Source organism: Culex pipiens, chromosome 2, assembly GCF_016801865.2.
Source record: "Culex pipiens pallens isolate TS chromosome 2, TS_CPP_V2, whole genome shotgun sequence".
Lineage (NCBI taxonomy): Eukaryota > Metazoa > Arthropoda > Insecta > Diptera > Culicidae > Culex > Culex pipiens.
The window spans coordinates 210,800,913-210,813,554 of NC_068938.1; the positions used below are offsets into that span (position 1 = coordinate 210,800,913).

The 12,642-nt window shown below is 43.4% G+C and overlaps 2 protein-coding genes across 7 annotated transcripts in view; one reads left to right on the forward strand and one right to left on the reverse strand.

Moving 5' to 3' along the window:
* LOC120432641 (nephrin) overlaps positions 1-12,642 on the reverse strand; it is a 413,331-nt gene that overhangs the window by 255,394 nt on the left and 145,295 nt on the right. The window lies entirely within an intron of this gene.
* On the forward strand, positions 6,104-6,478 carry LOC120432646 (cytokine-like nuclear factor N-PAC). Its single transcript, XM_039597892.2, has 2 exons — positions 6,104-6,286; positions 6,349-6,478. The coding sequence occupies exons 1-2, from the start codon at positions 6,104-6,106 to the stop codon at positions 6,367-6,369; spliced, it is 204 nt and encodes a 67-aa protein (XP_039453826.1). The 3' UTR covers positions 6,370-6,478.

Below are 12,642 nucleotides of genomic sequence, written 5' to 3' on the forward strand. Positions count from 1 at the left end.
TTTGTCCCGCGCCCTACGTGGTATCGAGTGGAGCAGCGTTCTGGACCCTGTAGACATTGATTTAGCAGTCGACACGTACACATCTATTCTGGGCAGACTGATTGAACAGTTTGTGCCGAAGATTCGGAAGGTGGTTTCCCATCACCTTCCCTGGCAAACCCAAGAACTTCGCCTCCTCAAGACCCAGAAAAGAGCTACCTTTAAGGTTTCCAACGGATCTGTACACTTACGCGACTACTATCTTCGGATTAATCACAGCTATCAACGATTGAGTCGCAGGTGCTTTGCAAACTACCAGCGCAAAATGGAGAAGAAATTGAAAACCAACCCGAAGAAATTCTGGAAATTCGTCAACGAGAGCCGTAGAGAATCTGGATTGCCGACTTCAATGCGGTTGGCTGACGAAGAAGGAGATGATGCAGACAAAATTTGCCAGCTTTTCGCGAAGAAGTTTGCCGGTGTATTCTGTGCGGAGCCTATTACTGATGAGGAAGTTCGAGCCGCCGCAGAAAACGTTCCACGTCGGGATGAACTACTGGCTTCGATCGAGATTGATGAAGGTACCATACAAGCCGCTGCAGCCAAACTAAAACACTCTTGCTCACCAGGACCGGACGGGATACCGTCTACCCTGCTGAAACGTTGCTCCTCCAGCCTATCGGCACCACTTTTACACCTGTTTCGTCTTTCGTTGAGCTCTGGAAAGTTCCCTGTTGCCTGGAAGCAAGCTTACATGTTTCCAGTGCACAAAAAAGGCGATCGAACTAACGTGGAGAACTACCGTGGGATTTCCGCCTTGTGTGCCACCTCAAAGTTGCTGGAATTGGTTGTGATTGATCCGGTTTTCTCGCATTGCCGCCAAGACCTTGCTGATGAACAACACGGGTTCTTTCCTAAGCGATCAACAGCAACCAATCTCCTCTGCTTCACCGAATCGATCATCAACAGCTTCGACGCCCACTCTCAAACCGATGCCATCTACACAGATCTGTCAGCCGCCTTCGACAAAATTAACCATCGCATCGCTGTTGCTAAGCTTGAGAGATTGGGTTTTCGAGGAAGCCTATTGGCCTGGTTCAAGTCTTATCTAACGGGACGTTCGCTGAGGGTGAGAATCGGAGACGCACTTTCCGATATCATCGACGCCACATCGGGTATCGCGCAAGGAAGCCACCTCGGTCCGGTGGTATTCCTGTTTTACTTTAACGACGTTAATTACACCGTCACTGGACCTCGCCTTGTTTACGCGGATGACCTCAAGCTTTTTGCTCGAATTGACAACTCGAACGACGCCGAAGCATTGCAGCGCGATCTTGACAGGTTTGCTGGTTGGTGCGATGTGAACCGCATGATCCTCAACCCTGGAAAATGCCAATCGATCACGTTCAGTCGGAGACACTTCCCAGTAACCTTCGACTACCGTATTAATGATACCTCTGTCGAACGGGTCACTCACGTGAAGGATTTGGGAGTCATCTTGGACACGCAACTCACTTTCAAGCAGCATCTGTCATACATAATCGCCAAAGCCTCCCGACAACTAGGATTGGTAATCCGCATGACGCGCAAGTTCACTGACATTTATTGTCTAAAGACCCTGTACTGCTCGCTGGTCCGCTCCACTCTAGAGTACTGTTCGACAGTGTGGTCCCCGCACTACAACAACGCTGTTTGCCGCCTCGAAAGCATCCAACGAAGGTTTGTGCGATATGCCCTCAGGCAGCTGCCGTGGACAAATCCCTTGCAACTTCCGCCGTACGAACAACGCTGCCGTATGATCGACCTCGATACACTCCAGCTACGACGAGACCTAGCCCGTGCAATGACTTCTGCTGATGTCCTACTCGGCCGGATTGATTGCCCTGACCTGCGTAACCAGATTCAGCTCCGAGTGCCTACCCGTCAACTACGCCACACGCCAGCTCTCGAAGTTCCGTTTCGTCGCACCAACTACAGCGCGAATGGTGCCATCAACGGACTTAAAAGAGCGTTTAACAAAGTGTCCAGTGTGTTTAGCTTAGATGTGTCTCGTACTACGTTGCGTTTTAAGTTTGTGTCCTTGTTAAGATCTTTGTTACGCATGTAAAGTTAGTTTTAAGTTCATCATTGGGGCAAAATAAGTGCCTGTTGAGAAGCAATAAACAAACTTACTGGGAAAGATTTTTGCACAAATTTGTTGTTAAGTTTCTAAAGTTTAAAAAGCTTTTTTTTTAAATACCTGTTATTAGAGATTTCTTTCGATGGTTAATAGTGTCATTTTTATAAGTAAGTTTCAATTTGATTTGTAGTCATTTTTTAAGTAAGGAATTCCTATTATTTGAGGTTCTGAAAAAGTCTGTGAAAAGTCGGAAATTCGAAAATGGGTTTTGAGTAGCCACCCTGAAAAAAAGGTTGCCAGATCTTCCGTAAGTATAAAAAGGCATTCAGGAATGAAAATTTATTGTAACATAAAAATTTTACAGTGATTTTATTTTTTTTGGAACAGTTGTATTCAATAAAAATATTTGTGAACATTTTTGATTTGTCTGATTTTTGAGTTTTTGTGTTGTTTATTTTGAAGTTTAATTTTTTTGTTCCTTTTTTTTGCCTGTAAACTAAGTTGAGAGCATTTTTTATATTTATTTCAAACTTGTAAACGCTGTAAATTGACTAGTTTACGACATTTGTTAAGGCATTGAAGATTGTCTTTTCAAAAACAGAATTTAGAACTAAATGAATCAACATAAAAAATTATAAATTGGCGAATAAGTATTTTTAAAGTTGTTATTAAGTATTACAAAGAGTCAATATGTATGCAAAATATTTATCTTATTTACCATGAAAAAAATGCTTTTATTATTTTTATTTTGAAGATCTGCCACTTCAATTAGGCTCAATGCCATATCTTATTCAATTACCTTGTCAAACTGAGAGAAGATCTAATGTTTGCTCCAACCACAGCCACAAACCCCATTCTATCGGTCAGTTCCGTTTTCCTGAAAGAGCGCCACAATTAGCGGACCTCTCCACCAACCCCCTTCTCGTAGATCGTCGTCAGAAAACAAACGAACCAGTGTCCAGTGGGTCGGAAAGAATTCATTTAAACCTCATTAGCTCATAGTTTATGGGGCCACTTCTTCGTCGTCTCCGTCGTTTTCTGGTCAAAGATTCTATAATTGCCCCTCGGTCGTCCGGTAATTGGATCGCGTGCGGAATAGTTGGTTCTCCGCCACGATTCTACGATCTTGAAGCCCCGCACAGGAAATCTCTACACCTCTAGGTTGTGGTGTGACGCTTTCGATTAAATCGTACCCATCACTTTGGTGGTGGGTTTTTCTCCCTCTCTCGAGTTTGTCACGGTCCATTTCCTGGGGACTATGATCTTAATTTGTTCTAGAACGATGTGCGACGACCACTTCTTGGGTGGTCGTCGGCGGCGTCACCGTTGACGCGAAGGTCATCAATCTCCGGATCGGGCTGTTGATTGATAGTTTTTCACCGAAAAAAGTGGAACCCAACAAAAAATCCGTGATTAATCGTCGCTGTCGGAATTTTTCCGATAGCCTCGGTGAGAACGGTCCAATATGTAGCAATTACTTGCACATACTCCTCCATTTCTGGGAGGGGAGGTTGCAGCAAACGGCAAATTGCACCAGCTTCCAGTGTCGGAGGGCGTTGGAAAAGAAAAACAACGTCCACCCCCTCCTCACCTTAACGCGGAGGGAAAAACTTTCCCGCTTGGCACATGAAAAACAAGAATTTCATTCAACGATAATTGCCGTTTTCAACCCCCTGCCCGTCGGAAGCTCGAGGAAGGTTAGTGCAAAGAAGTGCGGAAAAGTTGTATTGCTGTAATTATGAAATGAGCTGAAATGGCTGCTGCAGCAGCGGAAAAAAGTTCCAGAAGCAGAGAAAACTTGCCAGGGAGAAAAAGAATTGTGAACGCCCCCCGAAGAAATGATGTCCGGACGACGTTTCAGAGGGGGTTGCGAGAACAGATGTTCGAAAGTCACGGACACAATGGATGACGAGCAGCACGAGTGGTAATTTGAAGCTGTTTTCCCCCTGCTGCTGCTAAACTGTCGGGAAGAAAAGCGTGTTTTTCAGCGAAAACTGTTTTAAAAAAGTTCGGGCAAATTAGTTCGCGCAACTGTCAGCGAATGAGCAGCGTTCTGGATTTGATTAAACCTGGAAAGTTTCCCGGAACTGCATTATTCACTGATTGTTTGTGACGCGAAAAGGCATCTCAAGTACACAGCAAAAATTGTTGTAAAACGCCTGCGTGTAATAATGGTTTGTGTAATCAATTTTATGTAATATTACATAGTTTTCATGGAACACATTTTGTATTTTTGCCTAACACCAATTACGCCTAAATTGTGTAATATTAACAACCTTTTTAATTAATATTGCATACGCGTGTTTCCTCATATTTAGCTGTCAAATTTTTCCACCATCAGCAATCAAAACAAAGCGTACCAAGTCGGCCGGCTTCAAGGAGGCGATCCAGCAGATCGAGGACTTTATCGCCAACCCGGAGTACTCTGCGCAACTGTTCACGGGCGAATTTGACAACCGTCCCGAAACGGACGTCGAGTTCAACAAGCTGCGCGGGACGGAACAGGATAAGAGAGAGGACGGCCAGGAGGGCTAGAGCGTGAACAACACGACGACGTTGAGTGCGCTGGAAAAGGCCTAACGACGAGGACGGTGCGGTTTCAGTGCGTTGGTCAATCGTCAACTAACTCACCGGGCGGGACTGTTTTTCGAGAACGAACTGGAACGGAATGGCCGAAGATCCGGCGTTGCATAAAATGGCTCACTGCTTCGGGCGTAAGCTGTGATAGTTCCCCGCCGCCGTTACTAATCATGGATCTGCTGCGGCATCACTCGGAGTTCGAGCAGCTCGATCGTTCCGGTCTGTAGGTGAACTCCACCGTCCACACGCTGGAGTATTCCGACGCCAACGATGTAATCAGTTTGGCGCAGTTTAGGGCGCTTTTCACAAAAAGTGCTTCACCCGACTGTGGGACGCCCCGTACACGATCCAAGGCCCCCTGACCTGGCGACGGTTCCATCGCCTGGCCGGACGAGGCACAGGCCAATGCGAACCTAAACCCGTACCAAACTGACTCTGCCCCCGTACGCCATCCAATACTGGGACAAACTTCTGCTTGAGCCGTACTCAAACGCGCGGGACATTGCGCAAAAGTCTTCTGCCAAGAAAAAAGTTTGTGTCTAACTGCCCATCAAGTTGAACCCGGTTAAAATGCTTTGTTTTGTTGTCTTTTTAAGGTTTAAATTTTGTGTGAGCGATGTTTAGATGGATTTTTAAACCTGGATGTTGTTCTAGGTCGCTCCAACCTCCAAGGCCAACGCCTTCGTCAACAAAACCAGGGCCATCGAGGACATGCGAACACGCCATCGTCGAAGCGCAAGCGAATAAAAATATCCGGCGACGTGTAGACGCTAGACCTGTACACAAGCTTCCCATGCGCCAGTGCCAACGCACACCGCGGGTTTGGTTTTCTAGCTTTGGTACGTGCCTGAACCCATTTTTGTATTGGTATCTTGGTACATCGTACCAGTGCACCACGACACTCTCGGCTCGCCCCATCGGTTTTGTGTCTGGCACTCACCCATGGCATGAACACAGCGTGCCGTGGTACGTGTCGTGGTATTGAACCCGTTTTGTACCGCCAGCGCGTACCACGGCACGTACCTCGGCTCGTGACGAGTGAAGCACCTTGGCTCATATACCGGGTTCATGCCATGGGTGAGTGCCAGACACAAAACCGACGCGGCAAACCGAGAGTGTCGTGGTGCGCTGGTACGATGAACCAAAATACCCTCGGTTCGTGTGAGTCGGGTACGGGTGTAAACCGAACAAAGCAGGCGCAAAGCAAACCCGAGGTACAGTTGAACCGCGTGTACCGCACGGTGCAGGGAAGCTTGCCTGTACATCTTCTCGCGGTGCGTCGCAACGTGCCCGTGTCACACCTGTTGAATCGCCCCGAAGCAGTGGCGCGTCCTTTCACGCCCGGAATCAACATATCGAGCGTGTCGAACGCGCTTCGCAACATTCAGACCTCAAATCTGAAGTTCCTTCCTCGGGCTCGGCATCATGGGCTGCGGTATCGTAAAGAACCTGCTCAACTCGGGCCACTCGGTTGTAGTGGAACCGCACCGCCACCAAGTGCCGCAAGTTCAGGAGGCGGGCGCCGAGGACGCTGACACGCCTTCGGATGTGATCGAGTTTACGGACGGGACGAACTCGTGCGTGTCGGATCTGCAAGAAGCGAAGGATGTAAGGCACTTCCTTGAGTGATTTCTGGAATATGATCTCACTTTTGTTGTTACAAATTACAGCTGGTGTTCGGCAATTGTTGAGTCTTGTCGGCCAATCTCGTCGGCAAGGGCTTCGTCCAAATGACCGGCGGCGACCCGGAAAAGTCGCAGGACATCGCCAAACAGATCATTTCCAAAGAGGCTGGTACCTGGATCCAAAAGTAAGCGTGAAACGCGGACCTCGCTACAGCCCAGATTCTAATTAGTTTCTTTTGTCTCGGCCAAACCAGACAGTGCCATCTCGCGCAACACGTTCTACCTCGGTGACATGGTCAACGTGACCATGATGGACCTGGTGCAGATGATCCACGGCGTGACGCTGGCCGGCATCGCGAAGGGTCTGTAAGTTTCGGTGATGCAGCATGCGGCAGCCGCAGCTGCGAATGGAAGTTGCATCGACCCTCAGGACGGTCTCTTCTGCTCGAGGACACCCAGAATCACATGACCTGAACCTTCTGCTGCGTGGTCTCACCATCCACATCGTGTTGATTTCCCCCAGGATCAGCACGGACCTGGAACGGGAAACGGTGGATTCGAGTTCGGCAATTACGTCATCTAGAAGTACTTCGCCGAACGGAAGCAAACCTTCACTCTCAGCTGCCTTCGATGGCCCTAGAAAGCATTCCGCCGATCCAGCAGCGAAAAAGAACATCAAAGATCCAGAAAGCGTTGAAGATCCGGCCCACAATGGAACATTAAAATGATTGTTCAAAAATAACGCAAACGACCTCTTCGCGAAGAAAAATGATTCAAAATGTAAAAAGACAATAATTCTAGATTAAATTTTCAAAACAACCTATCCCTCATGGGTTTCCTATGCAGATAGGGCCTTTTGAAAATTTAATCGAGAATTAAGTAATTAATTTCAAGTGTTAAAGAGAAAATTATAAGCAATATCGAGAATAAAAATTTCGTTTGTTTATGTTTGACATGACATTTCAAGGTAGAAACCAATTCGATATCTACCCCTGGTCCCAAAAATGGGCTCTGTGTAATATTACACATTTTTGGGTGTACATTCATGGATGTAATTTTAAGCGGTTTTTTTCACAAAGGTGATGTGCATGCTTTTTGATGCGATTTTACCATCGGATTTTTTTCTGTGTACGGACTTCAACAATTAGGTACTCTCCGAAAAATCTAGAAATATCTTGAAGAAGGTAAGTGATAAGATAACTCATTTCTAAAATGGACTTCAAAATTGAAGTCCGTCATCATTGTGTATGCTAAGGTTCCTGAACTCAGGTAAGTGTTTGGTGAATATGATAATTAGTGATTTTAGTGATAAGAAGTGTAAAAGTGATCATAGTGATAAGTGATTTAAAAAAAAGTGAAGCTCAGTCAATTTGTCATTCTGTCAATTCTGCATGATAAATCACTTTATCATACAGAACTCTGTCAATTTTTGTTCAAAACAGAGACCTCCATGTCGAGCGTCATCCCAAAATTGCTTAAATAATTTCAAAATATCTCTTTCGAACAACTAGATTTAAATGATTTTGTGATCTCTATTACGGACTTCAACATCTAGGTACTCATGAAGAAACCGTTTAATATATCTGAAAACAGGTAAGTGATAAGGCAGACTCATTTCTAAAACGGACTTCAAAATTGAGGTCCGTTATCATTGTGTAAGCTGAAGTTCCTAAACTCAGGTAAGTGTTTAATGAATATTATAATTAGTGATTTTAGTGATAAGAAGTTATAAAGTGCTAAAAGTGAAGTTCAGTAAATCTGTAATTTTGTCAATTCTGTATGATAAATCACTTTATCATACAGAACTCTGTCAATTTTTGGCCAAAACTGGGACCTCCATGTCGAGTGTCATGCCAAAACTGCCTAAATTATTCCAAAAAGATGATGAGATCTCTATTACGGACTTCAACAACGAGAAACTCATGGAGAAACCGTTGAATATCTTGAAGAAGGTAAGTGATAAGGTAGACTCATTTCTTAAACTGACTTCAAAATACAAGTTCGTCTTCATTGTGGATGCAGTGGTTCATGATTTCAGGTAAGTGTTTGGTGGTTACAACTATTAATAGTTATAGTGATAAAGTGATAAGTGGTCCTACAAAAAGTGAAGTTCTGTCATTCTGTCAAACTCTGTATGATAAACCACCTTATCAAACAGAACCTCGTAATTTTTTTCAAAAATCTGTTACCTCCCCTTCAAGCCCCAACCAGCCTAATTGATTTCAAAGGGATCCCTGTCCCGCAACCACCACAGTGCTGTCAAAACCATTGTACCGAGCCAATCACTCATTGCCAGCGCGCGCGCGTCTATCGCAAACATTGAGAGCAAAACAATAGATTCGCGCGTGTGTGCTGTTTATGCCACGCAAACAGACAAAAGATCAATACGCAAATGAGCATTCTTGCCTGGGCCACCCGGTCTACATTCAGGCGCGCAAACATAGACTACAGACAGAACAGAGCATTCAAAGAACTGTTATGAAAGAGGAGGAAGGGAAGCAGGTGCAGAAAAAGTGGTACAGATAACGATGGCGAATGCCGTTCCGGTGCACCGATTGGAAACCGATTGCCTTCTGCCTTCATCTTCTGGGAAAGAGCAGTGCTGCTCTGGGTTTGATGCTGTCGATGATGATGGCTGCACAGTGCATCCTTCCCGTTTTTTTGCGTTGATTGCGAAAATGAAGGGGTGAAGTTGCTTCGAAAATGGACTTCAACATGTTAGGCCACGAAAAAATCGTTTATATTAATTTAACGTATTTGCTTCTCAATTACGGACTTCAAAGTCAAGGTACCTCTACAAATTTGAGATTTGCTTCTCAATTACGGACTTCAAAGCCGAGGTATCTCAGACTAATCTGATGCAATCTTCAAAGTGCAGGTAAGTGTTAGTGTTAAGCGTCGAACTTCAAACTTGAGATTTGCTTCTCAGTTACGGACTTCAAAGTCGAGGTACCTCCAGCTATTTTGGAGCAATTTTTGAAGTGCAGGTGAGTGTTAGTGTTGATGATGTTCTTTTTCAGGATTTTGAAGACGTTTCAAAAACGGACTTCATATTTGAAATTTGCTTCTCAATTACGGACTTCAAAGCCGAGGTACCTTTGGATAATCTGATGCAATTTTCGAAGTGCAGGTAAGTGTTAGTGTTGTAATGTTTTATGTTTTTGAAGACGTATCAATTACGACTTCAAATGCAAGGTGGTTCCAGATAGTGTGATGCAGTATTTCCAAATCAGGTAAGTGTTTTAGTGAAGTGAAAGTGAAAAGTTCTGTCAATCTGTCACACTGTCAATCGAGTCCAAACGATCCAAGACGGTCCTGCCGCCTGTGAATCGTTTGACTCCAACCCTGTTCGTCATCGACGATGTCACTCCAATGATAATGACATCGAATTGGACCCGTTAAGGGGGGACGGTCGTCGCCGACGAAGAGGATTCCATTTGAACTCGTTCACTGCAAAGGTTCTGGTGATAAACCCCGGTCTCGTTCGCTCTCTCTTCATAAATGATAAGCAAAAAGGTGCGCTTCTCGTTCAACAGTTCTGTGTTCCGGGAACGACTTGACGACGAGATGAACGTTTATAATGACGAAATTCACCAGCTGCTTGGGACACTGCTGCAGGTCCTGCAGGCAAATCGATGGAACGTGTCGCACAGCCCCACAGTTTGTGAGGTCGGAAAATTGATTTGTTCTGTTCTCGGGAGGGAGGGGAAAATTGAAAAATAGCACCCATTTGCACTCCCGAAGGGTTGTGTGAATCGGGCCGACTAATTGCCGTTCGGTTCGGTTGTCCTGATTGGCGAACAAGTCTGGACGATTGTATAATTAATCCCACCGGTTCTCACGACGACGACGACGACGACGCACAGCATTACCATTTTCTTTTTAATTTCTCCCCATTCTGCACGACCCGTTTTCATTCAGGTCTTCGCATAGTTACACACACCTTCTAGGACGGAGTTGTTTCATTCACAAAAGCGGCTCAACCTGGCGAAAAAACAAGAGCTACATGCTCCGGCAACCAGGTCGAAAACCACCTTTTTATGAACTTGGTTGTGCTTCATTTCTGAAAAACCTGTTCTCGATCCGATCGCGACGCAGGGTGGGGGGAACTCTGGGGCGACGGATGATGAATTAATATATGTGGGACTTGAAGTTGGTAGCCCGGAGTCAATCTCTTCCCGTCGTCGTCGTCGTCGACGACGACCGGGCCGTCCGACGCCACTCCACACTATCATTATTATTATTTCTCCAGCGATTCTCCAGCTTGTTTTTTTTTTCGTCCGACCCGTAGTCTTCCTTTTGCCTTTTGGTGCGACGTCGTTTCCTGTTGCGTTCTACCTGTGTGTTTTTACCATGCAACTTTTTCGAACCACTTGGATCCAGTTTCGTCCGTCCACAAACACGCTGCTCTCTGGTGCCACGCTCCGGTTACATTCACCTGATCTCAACCATCAGAGACCAAAGCCCGGGGAACCCGGGATGTGGTTGTGGCTCCTGAAGGGGAGAATGCAGAGTTTCATCTTTCAAAAACCTGCCTGGCTCACATTGTGAGCCAGCGATGCGAGCAAGTCTTCCCTGGACGGAGCGTGCGTCCCAGGTCTGCAGAAATTGCTCAACTCGGTGTCTCTTTGTGTGATGTACGACGAAGAACAGCAGCCGGGTGTTTGTTTGCGCACTTGCTGCAGCCGGGCGTGAACAGATTTGGTAGCACACGGTGGAAGGATATGTGGGTTTGTTTTAGTTTGAGGTAGCTTTAAGGTTGGAGTTTTGGGAGGTAGGCATCCCGCAGGGCAAGGGTTCTTAGTTGAATAGATTTGAATGTGTCAAGTACGGAATTCAAACTTGAGATTGATAGATTTTCATTTCAGATTAGAAAATTGAATTGAAGTTATTCCCTGAAGTTATGCAAAACTTGATACAATTTTTTTGTAGAAAAAAAAAACTGTCCAAGTTTCGGATTAACTTTGATTATTTGAGTGACTTCAATTGCATACTTTAAATTCAAAATTTCATGTTTTGATGAATTTTAACGATTTAGATTACAATGTGGAAGAGAGTAACAAATTAAATTTTGATTTGTAAACAATTAAGCATTTTAACTTCATTGAACTCTAATTATTTAGAATTGTAACTCAAAAACGGACTTCATCTTTGAAAATATCATGTTTAATAAACAATTATTTCTATTGATACTTAAATTTGAAAAAGTTATTTTCAATTACGGACTTGAAAATCTAGGCACTTTTATCATTTACATGTAGAATAATTATCTACGTTTTCAAAAATTGACATTTCATCATATTTATTGTTTGTAATGAATGTTGTCCATGCATTCCTTTTGTCAAAAGCTGCTATTTTGCATCATCAGTTTTTCCATTCAGATCTTCATACAATAATACAGGCTGGTCAGTGGTCATACAAAAATGGAATTCAAATATTTTAAAATCTGTGAAGGGATGCTCTGATCGATTTGGTGTCTTCGGTAAAGTTGTAGGTTATGATAAGGAATTTTCAGAAAAAAAGGAACACGGAAAAAAATCTCTCATTATTTCTATTTCACTTTGTTTTTACTAAAAGCTGAACTCTCAAAGTACGTGTTTTGTAATATTCATTTTAATTAAATATGCTTCAAAATATTCAAAAAGTATCTATTGCGATTGAGTTAGGGATAGTGAGAAATCATGTAAAGGAGATATAATTTAAAAAAAAAAACATATAATTTTTGGAAATACGAAAAATTTTAACAAAAAAATTCAAAATTGTAAGATGCAAAATTAATTTTCCAAATGAAATGTAATGTACAATTTTTATGATAAAGCACGTCATTTACAAACTATAAGCATTTTCAGGTTTTGTTTCGAAAAGGTTAAATTTTTTGCAGTTTAAAAATGCTTCAAGAAGGAAATGCAACAAATGTTGTTTGAAAAGCTGTGAAAATCGAGAGTAACATTTTGAAAAGCCTAAAAAATATTATGTTGGACATTTTGCTATGTTTAGCTTGATGCTATGATTTGGAAATATTTTTTTTTAAAGGTTACAAATTTCGTACACCAATAGTTTTAATGAACTTAGAAAAAGTGCACGTCAAAAAAATCTTTTTTGATAGCAATATTATGACGCATTTATAGGCATTCTTTGTTTTTTTTTAATATTACATTTTGTGAAATATAAAATAACTTCATGAAAAAAAGTGTAACCTTTGAAATGTTTTAAAAAACCTACTTATTTTGGGTACTGTCAACTTGTGTCAAGCTTTATCAGCAAATTTCATTAAATTTTCTTGTTTCAGCATTAACAATACTGCCAATATTTTTTTAAGAACTCATTATTTTTGATTGC